The 15,489-nt window shown below is 42.6% G+C and overlaps 1 protein-coding gene across 7 annotated transcripts; it reads right to left on the bottom strand.

Moving 5' to 3' along the window:
* Positions 1–291: 291 nt before the first annotated feature.
* Positions 292–9,687, bottom strand: RNF6 (ring finger protein 6). 7 transcript variants are annotated; one of them, XM_048294926.1, is made up of 4 exons: positions 9,582–9,687; positions 5,791–6,003; positions 5,182–5,289; positions 292–3,873 (listed from the first exon to the last, which is right to left on the bottom strand). In XM_048294926.1, exons 2-4 carry the CDS (start codon positions 5,981–5,983, stop codon positions 2,165–2,167), a joined length of 2,010 nt encoding a protein of 669 aa, XP_048150883.1. In that variant the 5' UTR covers positions 5,984–6,003; positions 9,582–9,687; the 3' UTR covers positions 292–2,164. The 7 variants fall into 7 exon arrangements, with proteins under 7 accessions (XP_048150883.1, XP_048150886.1, XP_048150884.1 ...); XM_048294929.1 differs by having other exon boundaries at positions 5,791–5,998; positions 9,582–9,686; XM_048294927.1 differs by lacking the exon at positions 9,582–9,687 and adding an exon at positions 8,738–9,028.
* Positions 9,688–15,489: the final 5,802 nt, after the last annotated feature.

Below are 15,489 nucleotides of genomic sequence, written 5' to 3' on the forward strand. Positions count from 1 at the left end.
TCTGCTCGCAGCTCAGTTAAACATACCTGATCATAGATGATCTCATCTTGAACCATGTACCAAATTGTGCTCTTGCAGCAAAATCCCACTTGAATGAAAGAAGGCACAAGGAACCTCCCTTTACCTCTAGTGCATTAGCGTAGCAGTTGTAAGGATTAAAGCCAAAACTGACCTTGAAGAACCTGACCAGCAAGGCAATAGTGAGCCAAAGGCAGGTTTCTACATATGTGTCTTTTCAATCGGGCAGATTTCAAATATAAAAGAAAGTCATAAAGAAACAAGGAAGCAGCAGAAGGCATATATACATATATTTATATATTGTCAGCCTCAGGAGGTAACAGAAGTAACAGGAAAAAAAAGTAAAAAAATAAGCTAGCTCTGATAATCACATTTAAATCTCCTCACTCTATTGCAGCTAAGGAAGCACTCAAGGGAGGGGTCAGCAATGTTTGCAGTAGTTAACAGCACAAATTACATCAGAAGAGATCTTAATCATATCCTTAAATCATCTAAATCTCATAATAGTTTCTTAGAACTACTTTTAGGAATGAAAAAACGCCCTTCTGTGAAATTTATGACCCAAGTTTTTCACTTGCAGAACTGAAGTAGACATCCAATAGCCCACGCTGGATTTTATAGCTACCCTTGAAGGATGTAATGAGCAGATGTTCTAAGTAAAGCACCTGGCTCAGAAGCACATTTGTCAAGGCCACTATCTACAGGCAGAGAAAGTCAGTAGAACCTGTGCACATCAAGTACTCTTTTTACTGCTCAGAATATACACACACCAGATAATTGCACAATTCTGCCTTTCTCTAGGGACTGAGGTGCAGGTTGCTCAGAAGATGAGCTTTGTAACATTCAGTTTCTCCCAGAAACCCCTGGAGCGCTTTGTGCTGGGCTTTTATGTACCATAACAACTAACAGGCCAGGAACAGAGCTGGGGAAAAGTGGGGAAAGAATAAAGTGAAAACTGAGACTGAACATCAAGAACAGTAAGTCTTATTAATCTACAGGATATGGCTCAACAGTAATTCACACAAAGCCTCAATTATTTATCTTGCAACTTTATTTTGGTGTAAGTCATTGGTATAAAGTTTAATATCTAATTATACAGATACTGGGGACTTTCAGGAAAGCTTATTTTGTCCTTTTTAGTGTCTTTTGCCATTTAGTCCTCAGGCATGTTTCAAGAGGACTAATACTATATGTGTACCTTAAATTTCTGTACAAAAGCACTTCAAGCTTTTGTTTTGTTCTTCTGAGTAGGATGCCAAAACATGCATATTATAGACAATATCATGGTCAAGGAAATGTTTCCCCTCTTTAAACGAAGGCAGTTAAAACCCCAGGAATATCAACTGAGTAATTTGGAAGAGTAAAAAGGCTTCCTCAGCGCTCATTTATTCTTTGAGCAAGTAAGACACACCCTCTTGGAATTACCAATTTGACTGCTGTCTGCATTGAAAAGACAAAGATTGTCCAAGACAGCATTTAATTATGTACATTTCATAATGCCACTAACTCATCCACTTCTGAATAAGAACTCGTCAATGTTAAGAACTGTGTAAACCCACATGCAAAAATTGCCACAGAATTTTTTAAATAGAACCAAATTGGCAAGTTTTTGGAAAGGATATTTCAATGTTTTAAAAAAAAAAGTCTATTAAAATGAGCACTTCAAGTAACTTAAATATCTTCAGCAAACATGTCCAGCAAGAGACTCTCTGTAAAAGAAATTGTTCTTAGAACAAAAAGCTAACAAATGGCTATTTAGCCACTAATTTTTCAACACAGTGGTGGGTCTGTGTGAAACAATTTGTAATCTAAATAAAGCGAGTCCATTACAATGTTAAAAAACATACATTAAGCAGGACTGATTAACTATTGCATTTCTGTATTTACAAAAGTGCTTAGCATAACAAAATTGCCTAAAAAAATATAAACTTTACCAATATCATTTGGTTCTATGTGTCCTCCTAGACCTGCACTTGGAAAAAATAGTATTTACACTGTTAGATTTAGATAAGTTTCCTATAATTTTTAAAGACATTTAACAAAACTCCCCCCCCAAATGGACCCCTATCTAAGTCAATGCATTTCATCTGGCTCATTACAAACAGAGCAGGAGCAGATCCTTGAGTACTGATCAGTACAAACAATTCTAGCCATTATCTGTGGCATTAGACCCCAAAACTGGCTGCCGACAAATTGGGCAAGTGGAGTTTTCAGAAAGCCAGCGATCAATACAATGAATATGAAACTCATGCATACAAGGTAACTGCCTTAGTTTATTCCCTGTTGCATATTCATTAATGCAAACACTGCACGTTTTACTCCGTTCGCTTTCAGTGTGAATATCCCCATAGTTCCGTGTAGAAAGATTGTCAATCTGCTCTTTGGTTAAACCTCTTAAGCGATCATCATCATCATCTTCATTCAGCAGGAAGAAATGGGCGAGTCGAAGGATGGGCAGTGTTCCGTTCTCCACTAGGTTGTTTGCATCTTGAGACTGCCTGTTATCTTGGTTCTCATGATTGCGCCCAGAGCGTTGAGTACCACCCCTCTGTCCATTTCTTCCTCTCCTGCCTTCCACTGCATGTCCATTTCTAGACGAAACCTCACTTGGGACACTGCTGTTTGCTGAGCTTGAGTTATTCTGTGCATCTGCTAAGTGATGACCGCCTCTTTGTACTTCTGAATTAGATTCAGTTTCCATTAAAGAACTCAGTTCTCCAAAGCCTGTCATTATCTGTCTAAGGATTGATCGAAGAGCCACTGATGAAGGTTCCCCAAGCCCAGTTTCTGAAATCCGACGAAGAGGTATCCGTATAGTGCTAACGTAGGTCCGAATACCCGCGCGTTCTGATCGTGATATCGTGCGCCGAAATCCCCCACTGTCACTTTCAAAGGTAACAGTGTTTTCTGACATTCCTACTCTAGAACGAGTTCTACTGGCAATGCTGTCCCGGTCTCTGTTTTCTCCAGGACGAATTCTTCTCACCTGAAGATCTAGTGTAATTGTCGGGTGCCTTCTGACGGCAGCTACTGGCCTACTAGATTCTTCCTCTTCCGAAGTTATTCCTAAGGACGGGGCTAAGGAAGGCTGAGGAGCCTGAGCGTTACCTCTTGCTTGCTCTTCAGTAGGCTGTGGAGAAGCCTGAGCTGTTTGTCTCCTACTTCTGTTAACCTGCTGTGCATTTCTATCCTGCCTCTGACCACGTTCCTCAGAATGAGCAGTATCATCTTGCCTTTGCAGTGGGGAGCGGCTTCGACTACTTAAGGTAGACCTCAGCCGCAAAATTTCTAGTCTTTGGTTTGTGTTCATCCGGACATTAGTTCTAGCTCTACCCCTTCTAAGTCCTGCAGAAGCACCTCTTTCTGCTGTTTCACTTGGGTCACCAGCAGCCGCAAAATTATTTTGTGTACTATTATTTGTCTGGCCTGCCAGCTCCCTCGTTCTGCTCCTGAGCCTCCGCGAGACTGCATGAGAGACTATTTCTGACCTTAGTGCCATGGCACGTCTTAAAAGCCTGGTCCTTGCAGCTTCGTTGTTTGCCTCTCTCGCAGCCATGCTCCTTGTTCGTGGGGCTACTGAACTGGCAACTAGCTGACGCCTTCTTTCTACGTACAGTCTGGTAGCATCTATATCAACGTACTCCTCCCCAGCTGTTTCAAAACTATTATGATCATGATTTATATTGATTTCAAGACTAAAGCGAAACTCCCCACTGTTTGGATTCGTTCGACTCACAGCTCTCCAGGTTTGGTTCCCACTCTGTCCACTGCGAGTGGCATTTCCCGTGCGACGAAATGTGTTAAGCCATTCAAGCAAAGAGTCGCCATTTGAGTTTTCCCCAAGAACTTCAGAATCTGAGAGAAACAAAGAATTGCAAATATTCATACAGCTGCATGGCACAATGCACTCCAAATTCTCTACTCCAAATCCTCTTCACTTGCTGGGCTCCAATTTCAGACACGATACAGTAGCAGGGCACCTACCTTGCTATGCTAATGTACAAAAATATTCTCTATGAAAAAATGTCAGCAAAACTCACCAGTTCAACCTAGAATTTTTGTCTCACCAGCAGACTCACAGAGAAATGAATATGCCCAGATGGCCTCTTACGAGCCAGTGTTCCGATTCAAGTGGTCCAAAGATAGTTGTATCTGTCGAATACCTGCCCCTTGCTGAAGTTATCAGCTAGGGAATATTTTAACTAATCATTTTGATACAGCAGGGAAAAGAATAATAAGTCTTGTCTTCTTTTGGAAAACATTTTAAAGAATTGTATCTACAAGCAGTAGAATAAATGATCACAGAATCATTAAGGTTGGAAGGGACCTCTGGAAATAATCTAGTTCAACTCTGCTGCCAAGGCAGGGTCACCTAGAGCAGCTTACACAGGAATGTGTCCAGGTAGGATGCATGGTTTGAACAGATTTTCTCCTTTTGCGCAAATATACTCTTTTCCTATTACAATACCCACAGCTCCATTTTCAAACCTCCACTAACTACATGCTCAGGAACAGATACAAGTGTTGTGGTTAGGGCTAACTATGTGTATAAATCAGGCCAGTTGTCATGACCACAGTGAAGATTTTCCCTTGAAGGGATCAGATTAAGTTCTCCCTACTCCATCATCTCTCAATGTCCAGGAAACTTCCAAGAACTTTGGTACCTTTATTTCTGAGCTGCCAATTCTTCTCCTAAATCTGACTAGAACTGGCCAAATGATTAAGCCAGTATTTCTGGGGAATTGAAGACATTAAATGCAAAAAACACAAGCCTCGCTTGACTAAAACAAATGGAAAAGAAACAACAAAAGTGGCAAAACAGTGAAGAGATTAACTGTTTTCCAATTAACTTCCTTTCCAACTGCTCTAATACATGATAAAAATCTCTAAGAACTGAAATATTAGTATTTTTTGTGCTATTACATTTACTAACAAAGCAAAATGAGGGAAAAAAGAGCAAGTAATTTGTGATTAACATAAACAAGTTTTCATCAAGTATTTCAAGTTTGGTTTGGTAGCATTAGGAAATCTCTCTTACTTTTAAACAATACCCAGAGACACATTGAAAAAAAGCAAGAGAAATGAGTCTCTCAAATATCTTTACAGAACTGTATTTATGCACCACATACTATGTGTCTACATATATGAATGAAGAATGTTTACCTCCACCCGTTCTACCTTCACCTTCTCTGTTATCCAGATCAGACTGTGATGTCAGACGCTCCTTAGCCCCCTCCAAACGTTGCTGCAACTCTTCTGCTGTTATTTCTCCTGAATTAATTTACATTATGATAACACTGTTAGATAAGACACTATTACTGCCTCAACACTGCCATGCAGAAATAACATTTTCTATCTTGAATGAAAATCTTCAGAGGACAGACAAAACTGATGAAACCAGAAAGAAAACAGCACTAATGTGAGATTATAATGCAGGTATCAGAGGAAGTAGGTAGTGGGGTGGAAGAAAAACATGCTGAATATGTCAAGAGTATGCCAGCTTCCAGTAACAATTCAGAGGGCCCCAAAATTGCCACATAACAACAGACATACTGTAGTGTACTGAATGTTAATTATCTGGGTTTAGACACTCAAATGCAGCATCTTTGTATAAAGGTGAAGTGTTATACTGTTGTTCCATACGGAGGATTTTTTCCTTTCTGCAAAGCCACAGAAGTCAGGCTGCTTGAGTCACACTACCACACCTGGTGCCTAACAGCAGGTGTGTTGCTCCACCTTACGCCTCTTCTACTGAAGGTATGCATATCTTACCAGGAGTGCCAAGCAGATTTCGGTCCCTCATTAACCTGTAGTCCTCCTCGTTGAGTTCGTTAATGAACTGGTAATAGGCCTCCTCCCTGCTGAGGCGCTCCAGCTGCCGCTGTCTCTCACCTTCGCCGTGGCTGCGCTCTCGTGAAGGCGCCTGCTCATTGCCATTTCCTGCACGGTGTCGGGAGCGATCCATAATGATAATGCCAAGCTGTCCTGGACAAAACCAGAAGATTAGACTGCACAGGAATTACAGGAAGAATTTACCTAATTTACAGTAAAACGTTCCCAGCATTTTCAAATGAATTAGTTTATTAATAGCTAAAGATGATTAAGGTGAACCAAGCTCCACATTATTTGCCAAGACACCAGTGTAGTTTATTATGCAAACATATAAATACTTCTAGCTTGCTGAAAAATGGTTTCAAGTCCCCTTCCTCACTGAAAGGGCATACTGGTTGGTATGGCAACTTTAAAATAAAAATGTAATGCCAGGGTTTTTTTTTTAGCTAAATAAGGATATTCTAGAAAGTTAAAGGAATGAACATAAAATTTATGTCCTTTCTCCCAAGTAAAATACAACAGCAGTGTGGAGTATTTTAAAAGCTGAAGTATAGTTAAAAACATGGTTCTCTGATTATTGGACTGCAATTACCCAGTGTAAACTTGTGACAACCCCAACATAAGACTGTATTTAGTATTTCCATCAGTAATATCCCCCACATAGCATACAGCCTACAGATTTATTTTTGGTGGAATGACTCTTCTGACATTCTTACATTATTTGCATATTTTCCTTGCATTCTCTAATCCAAGGACTAGCTAGCAAAGGGATACCCATCTCCAGAAAAGGGGTGTAAAAGGGATGGGCCATGCTTTAGCCACAGTTCTTCATCACTTACCAAATATTGAACCAGTGGGACCACACTGTTAGAAGGCAAGAATAACCTTCCAGTGTCAAAGAGGCATCATCTCCATTGCTTTCTGTGTCATTACCACCTCTCTCTGGTTAGGAATCAATCCAGGGCAAATCAGTGCTCAGACCACTCCTCAACTTTTCTATTTTCTGAAGGAAACCTGTTCTTCCACTCTCTATTTGGAAGACGATAAAGTGTCCTTTCAATTGAGCTGCCTGTTTAACAAAAGGCACCTGCTGAGGCAGACACCTGACAAAAGAGACCACTTCTCTAAAAAGCTCAAATCACACTGCATCATTCTGCTTGCACTTGGGTAAATGCCTTTCTTTTTTGTTTGCTTTTTGTCAATTCACATACACATAAAAGTCACTTCAAGTTTAAATTATGGGGAAAACACAGAAAACAGCATTCTAAGCACACTCCTGATCAGTAATTAGTCTTCACAAGACAGGTAATGAGACAACAAACAGACCAAATCAACTGACTATTAGAAATACAGAAAAAAAAAGCCAATCTTTATCAATACTGCAAACAGATACCAAAAATGAGAAAATGTATTTGTCAACAGCAGAAACTGGCATACATTTAATATACCTTTCTTATGTTCTTTGTGGGATCCATTCTGATGTATCCTTGGTTTCATTATTTCCACACCTCATGTTACTTCCCCCCACCAGCCCCTGCCCCAGGTAGCTGCACTTCTAAACACTTCTTCCAAATCAATCATCTTCCTCCTGTGTCCAAAACTACATTTTGATGCATTTAAAATCTTTTCTCCCCGCTCTAACTCAAAATAAATTAAATCTGAGTATCTTCCCTTCAAGACATTTTCCATTCCCGTAATTTTTTTTTAATCACTGTTGCCCTCTTTGCTCAGTCTCACAAGCTGTAGATAACTGCTGACTTCGATTTCCCACAAGGGCAATGTTCAAATCAGGTCACTTCTCATATCACACTTCTAAACACAAATTTCTCATCCAGCTCTTCCTGTTACTACCCCCGTTTCCTCATAACAAAAGCAGTTCCCACCCAACCCCCAGCCCCTCAGTTAGCACGTTCATTACCTTGACTACACCCATCATGACTATTACCATGAAAATCCCCAATCCATACTGCACTGAATACTGAAGTTCCTCTCTCCCAGGTGACTTACAACTTGACACAGGTGCAGCGGGGAGGGGATTGTTAAAATCAATTCAGTTTCACTTGAGGTTGTTATTTAGACAAATGCCTTAAAACAACATGTGGCTGCTGGCTCGACAATGACCATACCAAGTTAACCAACTTCCCAGGTACATCAGTGTATTGCTGCACAGAAAAAAAATGCGATACATATTCTTAAGAAGTCCACCACATGTAGTCCCCCTCAACCTAAATTTAAAGTGTTGTTCAAAAGAGAGGTTCTTTAGTTTTCAGCTATCATCCACAGAAAATCTGGAAATCTCTTTGATTTTGTAGGTAGTTAGGGAAAAAAAATACTCTTTTGTTGACAACTGTATGGTAGGATGATTAGTCACACTCCTTAAATGACTCACTTAGAAACAGTAAGAAGTGTGAAGTGCTCGGTTGTCCCATCTGTTTAACATAACTCCACGGATGACAACTACTATCCCTACTTATCAAATGCCATCAAAACGAAGTACTTTGACACCTAAAATGTTTTAGAGTTGTGAAAGTTGAAGGGTATTAACTGCATCAAAAATGAGGTACTTTGCACTAGAATATTTCAGAGTATTTAAAAGATGAAGGGTATTAACTACTAAGATGCAAAAAACTGAAATCGAAATCCACTTATGACTCGGATTACTCTTCGTTTGCAAAGAGGTAGGGGCCACATGCCAACAGCTTACGTTTTCTAGAATTTTCAACCTAAGATTTACTCCATTAGTTCTCCATTCATGGTTACTCTGGACTATTCCTTGAAGTTTACGACTATTTTTTTAATATATACCTTATGCTTTTAGGTTTTAGCCTGTATCCCTGAAGTACTACCCCCGGTTCAATTAGGTACTCATTTTCTGAAAGACTACCACCTGATTGCAAGGCGACTACGGAGTTAAACTGAGGAAGCCTCCTCGAGCCAGAGGGCTATTTAGCATTTCTGTCACACCGCAGCCTCCAGGCAGGATGATCTCACCGACTTCGGGAATAAAAAAAAAAAATAAAAACAACCCCCAAACCAAACCCAGAAGCCCCCCACGCACGAAGCCTGGGGAAGGAGGGCGGAAGGAGAGAAAAAGGGAGAGTCAGAAGGTAGTGAAGACACAGCCACCGGGACACCCAGAGCGACCCAAGCCAAGGGCCTGAGACTGCCCGCCCGCCCCACCCCCACCCCCGGCCGGCAGCAGGGCCTGCAGACGCCAGCGCCGCGCCAGGCCCCGCCCAGGGCAGGGGTCGGGCCGTGCCCCCGAGCCACGAGGGCTCCGGGGACTCCGCGAGCCCTTGGGCCCGGTCCTGCCCGGCCCCCCCGCCTGTTGCCGGGGGGACGGGAGCGCCGTGACTGACGGGGCTCCCGCCCAATCCCCCGGCCCGCCCGCGGCCGCCGACCAATCGCAGCAGCGCGTGGCAGCTCGTGCCCTCCTGCGCCGCTCCCCCCGGGCTGCCCGGCCCGGCCCCGACACCGACGCTCCGGCCGGACCCGCGCCCTGCCCGAGCCCACGGCTGCCCTGCCCGCGGCGGGCCGCGTCACCCGCTGCGGCAAACCGGGGAGGCACCCGTGCCGCCGCCTGCCCCGGTGGGGGGAAGCCTGCCGAGAGCGCAGCCGGGGAGACCCGAAAGCCCGTCCCTGCCTGCTGACCGGCCGGCTCAGCCCCGCGCCGCGCTCTGCGCCCCGTCCCTCCCGGCGGCAGCAGGAGCCGCCTCGGCCGGGACACCGACCCTGGGTGTGCGAGCAAGGCGCGCTCCAGCTCCAATTGCGCTCCGGGTGCCGGCTCCAGCACGGATTGCGGTCCGGGTGGCTGCCAGCGCTGCCGGCGCAGGTTCCGCTCGCGAGTGAGGGGCGGGCCCCACGTGGAGCCCCGCCCCCTCGCGCGCACGCGTGTTGGCACCGTGTAATAACTTACATAAGGAATGACATTTGAGAGTTGGTGTTCTCTCTGCTGGTTCCTTGCCGGGCCTCCTGCGGCGTTAAATGGGACGCTTTTCCTTTTCCCGTGACCTTGCCTCCCTTTCTTTTCTTTTCTTTCTGTTTACGTTTCCTTCTGCAGGAATCTCCCACTGAACTTTTTCTAAAACGTTCAGAAAATAATTGCTCGGTGCCGTCACCTGTCTCAAGCCGTGATTTTAGTAATTTCCATTTGGAGAGCCTTAGGCAGAAGTTCTCCCACGCGAGGTGCGGAACCTCTCACAGAATTTTGCGCGTTCTAGTTGCGGATGCACTGAGGGCACCCACAAACTCGCTGTCCCGCAGTTGCCTGTGCAGATCTGTCTCTACACGCGCTGGAAGCTACCACGCTGTGACAGCGGAGCGCATTTCACATCTTGCACAAACTCTCCGAACCGGCAAAATGAAGGGATTGCGCCAGAAGGGTTCTTCTATGGAAAAGCACCTCATCCCTCTCATATCCAAACTGCTCTTGTGTTCAAACAGGCTTGCAGAAATAAACAGAGTTTGGGTATTTTCCGTGCAACTGGTCTCGATACAAAGGAACACGACCCCAGTAATGAATGAGGTGGTAGGAAGGGCTCAGGGCCGCTTCCTAGGGAAGATACTTTCACACCACACCCAGGATTTCTTTATTCTGCTTAAGGGAAAGAGTTTACACAAGTGTTATGTTTAGATTTGGTGGTAGTTTACATTCCTGTTCTGCCATTAGATGGTTTCCATGAGACAAACTCACGGCTGGGATGCATTCTTATCAACGAAGCCAGATCAGGAACTACTCCTTGCCCACTGCATTCAGAAAATGGTAACCTCTTTGTTTTTCATGTGCCTTGCCAGAGTATAAATAATTAGTATTCTATTATGATTCACCTTGCCTGAGGCAGTTAAAATATGTCCTTCCTGAAGATCAATTTTACTTTCATAATGGAAGTCAGAGTATATATATATATATATATGTGTGTGTGTACATATGTATATATATAGATATATATATATATGTATATATATATATATAGTAGTGCATGGATCCCTTGAAAATTCAGTTTCTTCCCACAACTATTTTTGGTCCCGTTTTTTAAATATTTTCCTCATATGGTCTGCTTTTAGTAATCATTGTTCCCCAATCAAACACTACATCTTCTCTAGTATCAAGCCCACATACAGACTGTTCATCCAGAATGAAGTTATTATTTAGATGGGTGAATAAACGTGTATTTCCATACCAAAACCTGGCACTGAATTAGTTTATTTTCCACTGACCTGTTCTCCAATGCAGAATTTGGCGTTCATGTCCTGTTCATAGTGATATTTCACAACAGCACGCTATAACTAAGTAAAGTACTTGTTCATTTTATGCTGTGTTGTTAATACAAAATGACAGGAGTAGATCTTTCCTAGAATATTATTGCATTGTAGCAATGCTTTCCACACTGAAATACTCTCTTTGCAACTATAACAAAAATAGCCTGTGGAGGGCAGCAAACCTCAGGCAATTATTAAGTTTTGTAATAACAAAGAATCTGAGAACCTGGATTTAATGTGATTGTTCAGTCTTTTAAGTTCTTTAGAAAGTAGCTCTGTTCTATTATATTTTATTGTTTGATATAAGTAAGGCAGGGCCGCATAATCGGGCTTTTTAAATTGGATCTTAGTATGTCCAGGTGACACCAAAACGGTGACATGAAGTTGATTTGCTTGAGAGGAACTTGGACAGGCTGGAGGAATGGGACATCAGCAACCTCATGAAGTTCAATGACGGCAAATGCAGTCCTCCATCTAGGAGTGACCAGCCCCCTGGGACAATCCTGAATGGGAGCTTTACTGACTGTCTCTGCTGGAAATGTTGGAGCATCCTGGTGGCAGTGGTTAAAGAGGATCAAGATTTCACCCCAGCAGCCATTAGCTTGGAGAAGAGAAGGCTGAGAAAGGATCTTATCAATGTATATAATGTGTCAAAAGGATGGGGCCAGGCTCTTTTTGGTGGTGCTGAGCAATAGGACAAGGGCGATGGGCAGAAACTGATGCACAGGACATTCCACCTGAACATGAACAAGAACTTCTTCACTGTGCAGATGACTGAGCACTGGAACAGACTGCTGAGAGGTGTTGTGGAGTCTCCTTCCCTGGAGATATTCAAAAAGTTGTTGGGACACAACCTTGGTTAACGTGCTCTAGGGGACCCTGCTTGAGCCAGGAGGTTGGACAAGATGACCCACTGTGGTCCCGTCCAACCTGGCCCATTCTGTGATCCTGTAAACACAGAAAAATGATTATCAGGACATGACTGGGAAGTGATTATTTCCCTTTACATGGCTCTTGTTTGCCTGCATGTGGAATATGATGCCCAGTTTGGGGGTCTCCAGTAGAACAATCCTGATATGGAAAATTCCTGACAAATTGGAGTGAATTCTGCTGAGAGCACTGAGGGGCTGGAGCACTTTCCATGTGAGAGAGGCTGTGGGCCCTAGGGCGTCTTGAAGCTGGAAGAATGGGCAGCCTGCCAGTACTGACAAGGAACTTACTGGAAAGACAGAGGCAGGATTTGTATTGAGAGAAGGACAGAAAATTTCACCTGGAGGATAGTCAGGTCCAGAGAGGCTGTGGAATCTCCCTCCATAGATGCTTGAGTGGACAAACCCTCAAGCAACCTGAATTTAGGAGTAGCTCTTCTCTGAGCAGGATATTGTCCTAGATATCATCCAGAGGTCCCTTCCAACCTGAATATTTCTATGATTATATGAACGAATACAAACTAATATTTAATTGCAGGATTTCTTTCCCCTCAGGCAAGGCTCTCCTCAGTAAGAAAAGTAACCATGAGTTCATAGTCTGAATTTTCAAGGTTTGAAGAGGCAGAATCCTAGAATCACTTAGTTTGGAAAAGACTTATAAAATCCAGTCTGAACCATTAACCCAGCACTACCAAGTCCAACACTAAACCATGTCCCCAAGTGCCACATCTGCATGTCTTTTTAAATACCTCCAGGGATGGTGACAACTGAATCTCTGTCAGGATCATAACGCAGGCTGATTGTTACTGTAGGTGGTCCCAAGTCTGGCAAACAGATGTTTCACTGAATGCAAGCACAACTCTCCTATACAGCACCTGGATCCAAAGCGCTTGCACTCCAGCCAGAATCTAGGATGCTTTGTTAGATCAAGTTGATAAACTTTATAGTAAAATATAGTTGAATGGAAAATAATTTAAAAAAACACCAAACCCAACACATTGCTTTACACTGTTTGTAGAATCAGTACTCTACTTACTGGCATTAAGTAAATTGCGTTTTTAAGTGCTGCTAGTATTCAGCTCACTCATCTGCAGGTAAAAAACTGCAAGGTTTCTGAAAAATACTCAGACTGTGCAAGTATGACAGTTTTTCTTTACATACAGAAAAGAAAAAAGCGCCACCACTTGCCTTCAGCTTTTCCTGGACTAAACAAAAAATGGAAGATGTATAGCACTTAACAGGACTGGCACTTTTTCAGTCAATACCAAGCTGGGAACACCTCAGTCACACCACTAAAGAATGTCCCTTTGGGGGTATGGGAAAATTTTAGCAGGTAGCTACTGTTACATGAAAAGTTTTCTGAAAAGCAAAAGTATATTCAAATTTGGCAAATTAGTAAGTGGAATGAGCAGACACTCTAATGGCATGGGGATGTGATTGAGTGTTGTAGGTTATCTACTTATAAAATACAAAGAAAGCAAAAATATAAAAAATGTACTTCTCTGTATTTTTATTCTATTTTTGGAGACTGCAAAACAAAGAGCAAGTAGTTTGTTGTACATTCCCCAGCTATAAGTTTTGCTTCAGAAACTCTGACTCTAGCACCAACAGCATTGCCACAAGCATGCAAACACCTACCAAAACTAGCTTTGCTTTCAGTATTGATGCTCCCATAGCCCAAATGACAGCATCTGCTTATTGTGACAATCCAACCTTCTTCCCAGACAATCCAGGCTTTCACCTGAAAGACAATTCCCTGAAATACATTCAGAAATGTTTAATGATGTCAGCCTTCCTTGACTACTATCCTGTCTGGTCACAGCTCAGTTTGGTAACTCTCTCCAACACACTGCACATTACCAGTGCTGACATGGCAACAGCGGCTTTCCTGTGGAGAACTCAGCTATCCTTCACAGGTGTGGTAATGTCAAACAAAAAAAAAAGTCAAAAGGGTGTGTATTCTGGACATATTAGAAATTACACAAACTTGGATCAGAAGGATATGATAAAGCAAACCATGAATGTCAGGGGAAAAAAGAGAAAGAGGAAAGCTCCAAAAATCCAACTTCAGCAGGATGTGTTAAGCATATACTTTAAAACTGATTCCTGGGAGACCATGAAAGAAGGGAATGAAAAACAGGCAGTAAGAGATAAGAAATCCTATAAATTGAAAGGGCCACTGTGAGGATGGGGACCTGAGAGTCAAGAATACCAGATCCTGGTTTTGTCTGTCTTTTGAAGAGCAGACCCCAAAATGAAACTTTTCCTTGGAATTATATTACATTGTGACAGATTCTTAAAATAAAGTACAGAAAGTATGCAACTTTCCATGAAACAGAGCTAAAAATTGACCTTGAAATGTCAATATTTATTTCTCATTATAAAAAGAGCCAAAGCGTGCTTTCTATTTCAAATTTCTCTTGAGTCAGGGACCATATGTCTGAATTGGTAAAATCAAACACTGGAGTCAATACAAGTACCTGAAGTGGAAACAGTGTGAAGGTGCAGCAGATTTACAGCTACACTCATTCTGGAAGGCATACAATTCAAATGGTATGTAAAACTAAGGAAAGAAACATTTGAAGAAAACTTGTAAATATTCTTACAAAAGGACCAACAATCTGGAAAAGAAGCTATCTCAGTTGTGGTTTTGACTTCTCAGAGTGTGTCAAAGTATGGAATTCTTTCCAAGTGTTTTATGCAAATGTGAAACATAGCACAGGTCATCACAAAACGAATCTGGATTGTCTATTCTTGTTTTCCTTCATGATCTCTTTTCTTTCTAAGCAGACGTTGTTTGTCTTCCACACCCTGCAATGTTTCAGCTCAGGACGGACTAATCCCAGCCATTAGTTACCATGCAATGATTGGATCTGTGTGGAGGAGTTTGGATGTTCATTGCCTCCACGAAAAAGTGATAAATAACGCAAAGAAGAGTATAAAGTTACAGAAGTGTGGATATTGCTACTACCCTTGCTGATAGGACTGAGGGTAGTGAGCAGGCAGGAGGTGCTGTACATGGTGGGTTTGGCCATGCAAGCTTGGTCCCTTACTGTCCCTGAAAGTCTCCAAAGCCAGGCATCCCTGAAAGCAGAGATGGGGCTGAGGTGGATGAACTTTGTGAGGTGGATGGCATCCTCCAGACTGTTTGATCTTTATGGGCTGCTGGGCTGCCCTGACCTGTTTCTGTTTGATTGATGCCGTGATGTGCTGGGGAATGTTCTTCTAAAATTTAGTTGAGTGCTGGGCAAATAAAGTGTAATTTTGCTGCTTCTCTCAATTGCACTTATTTTTTGTAACACATGCCTTTGCTTTATTTAACGTACATAACATCCCTAACAACTGCATAGCAACATACTGAAAGTCCGACTGTGGGCATCTGACACGAGTCTGATTGAGTGATTCCAGCTTGAAAGGCAGGTAGAACCCTATCCCAAATTTTCAGGGATCA

This window comes from Corvus hawaiiensis, chromosome 2 (assembly GCF_020740725.1).
Source record: "Corvus hawaiiensis isolate bCorHaw1 chromosome 2, bCorHaw1.pri.cur, whole genome shotgun sequence".
In the NCBI taxonomy this organism is placed as follows: Eukaryota; Metazoa; Chordata; class Aves; order Passeriformes; family Corvidae; genus Corvus; species Corvus hawaiiensis.

Excerpts from the sequence above, each read along its gene's own strand:
- RNF6 (XM_048294924.1), bottom strand. The coding sequence starts at position 7,347 with ATGAAACCAAGGATACATCAGAATGGATCCCACAAAGAACATAAGAAA. Across the intron at positions 6,004-7,298 it reads CCACAAAGAACATAAGAAAG|GACAGCTTGGCATTATCATT; the intron begins GTATATTAAATG and ends GGTTTTGTCCAG. Across the intron at positions 3,874-5,181 it reads TGAAGGTAGAACGGGTGGAG|ATTCTGAAGTTCTTGGGGAA; the intron begins GTAAACATTCTT and ends TGTTTCTCTCAG.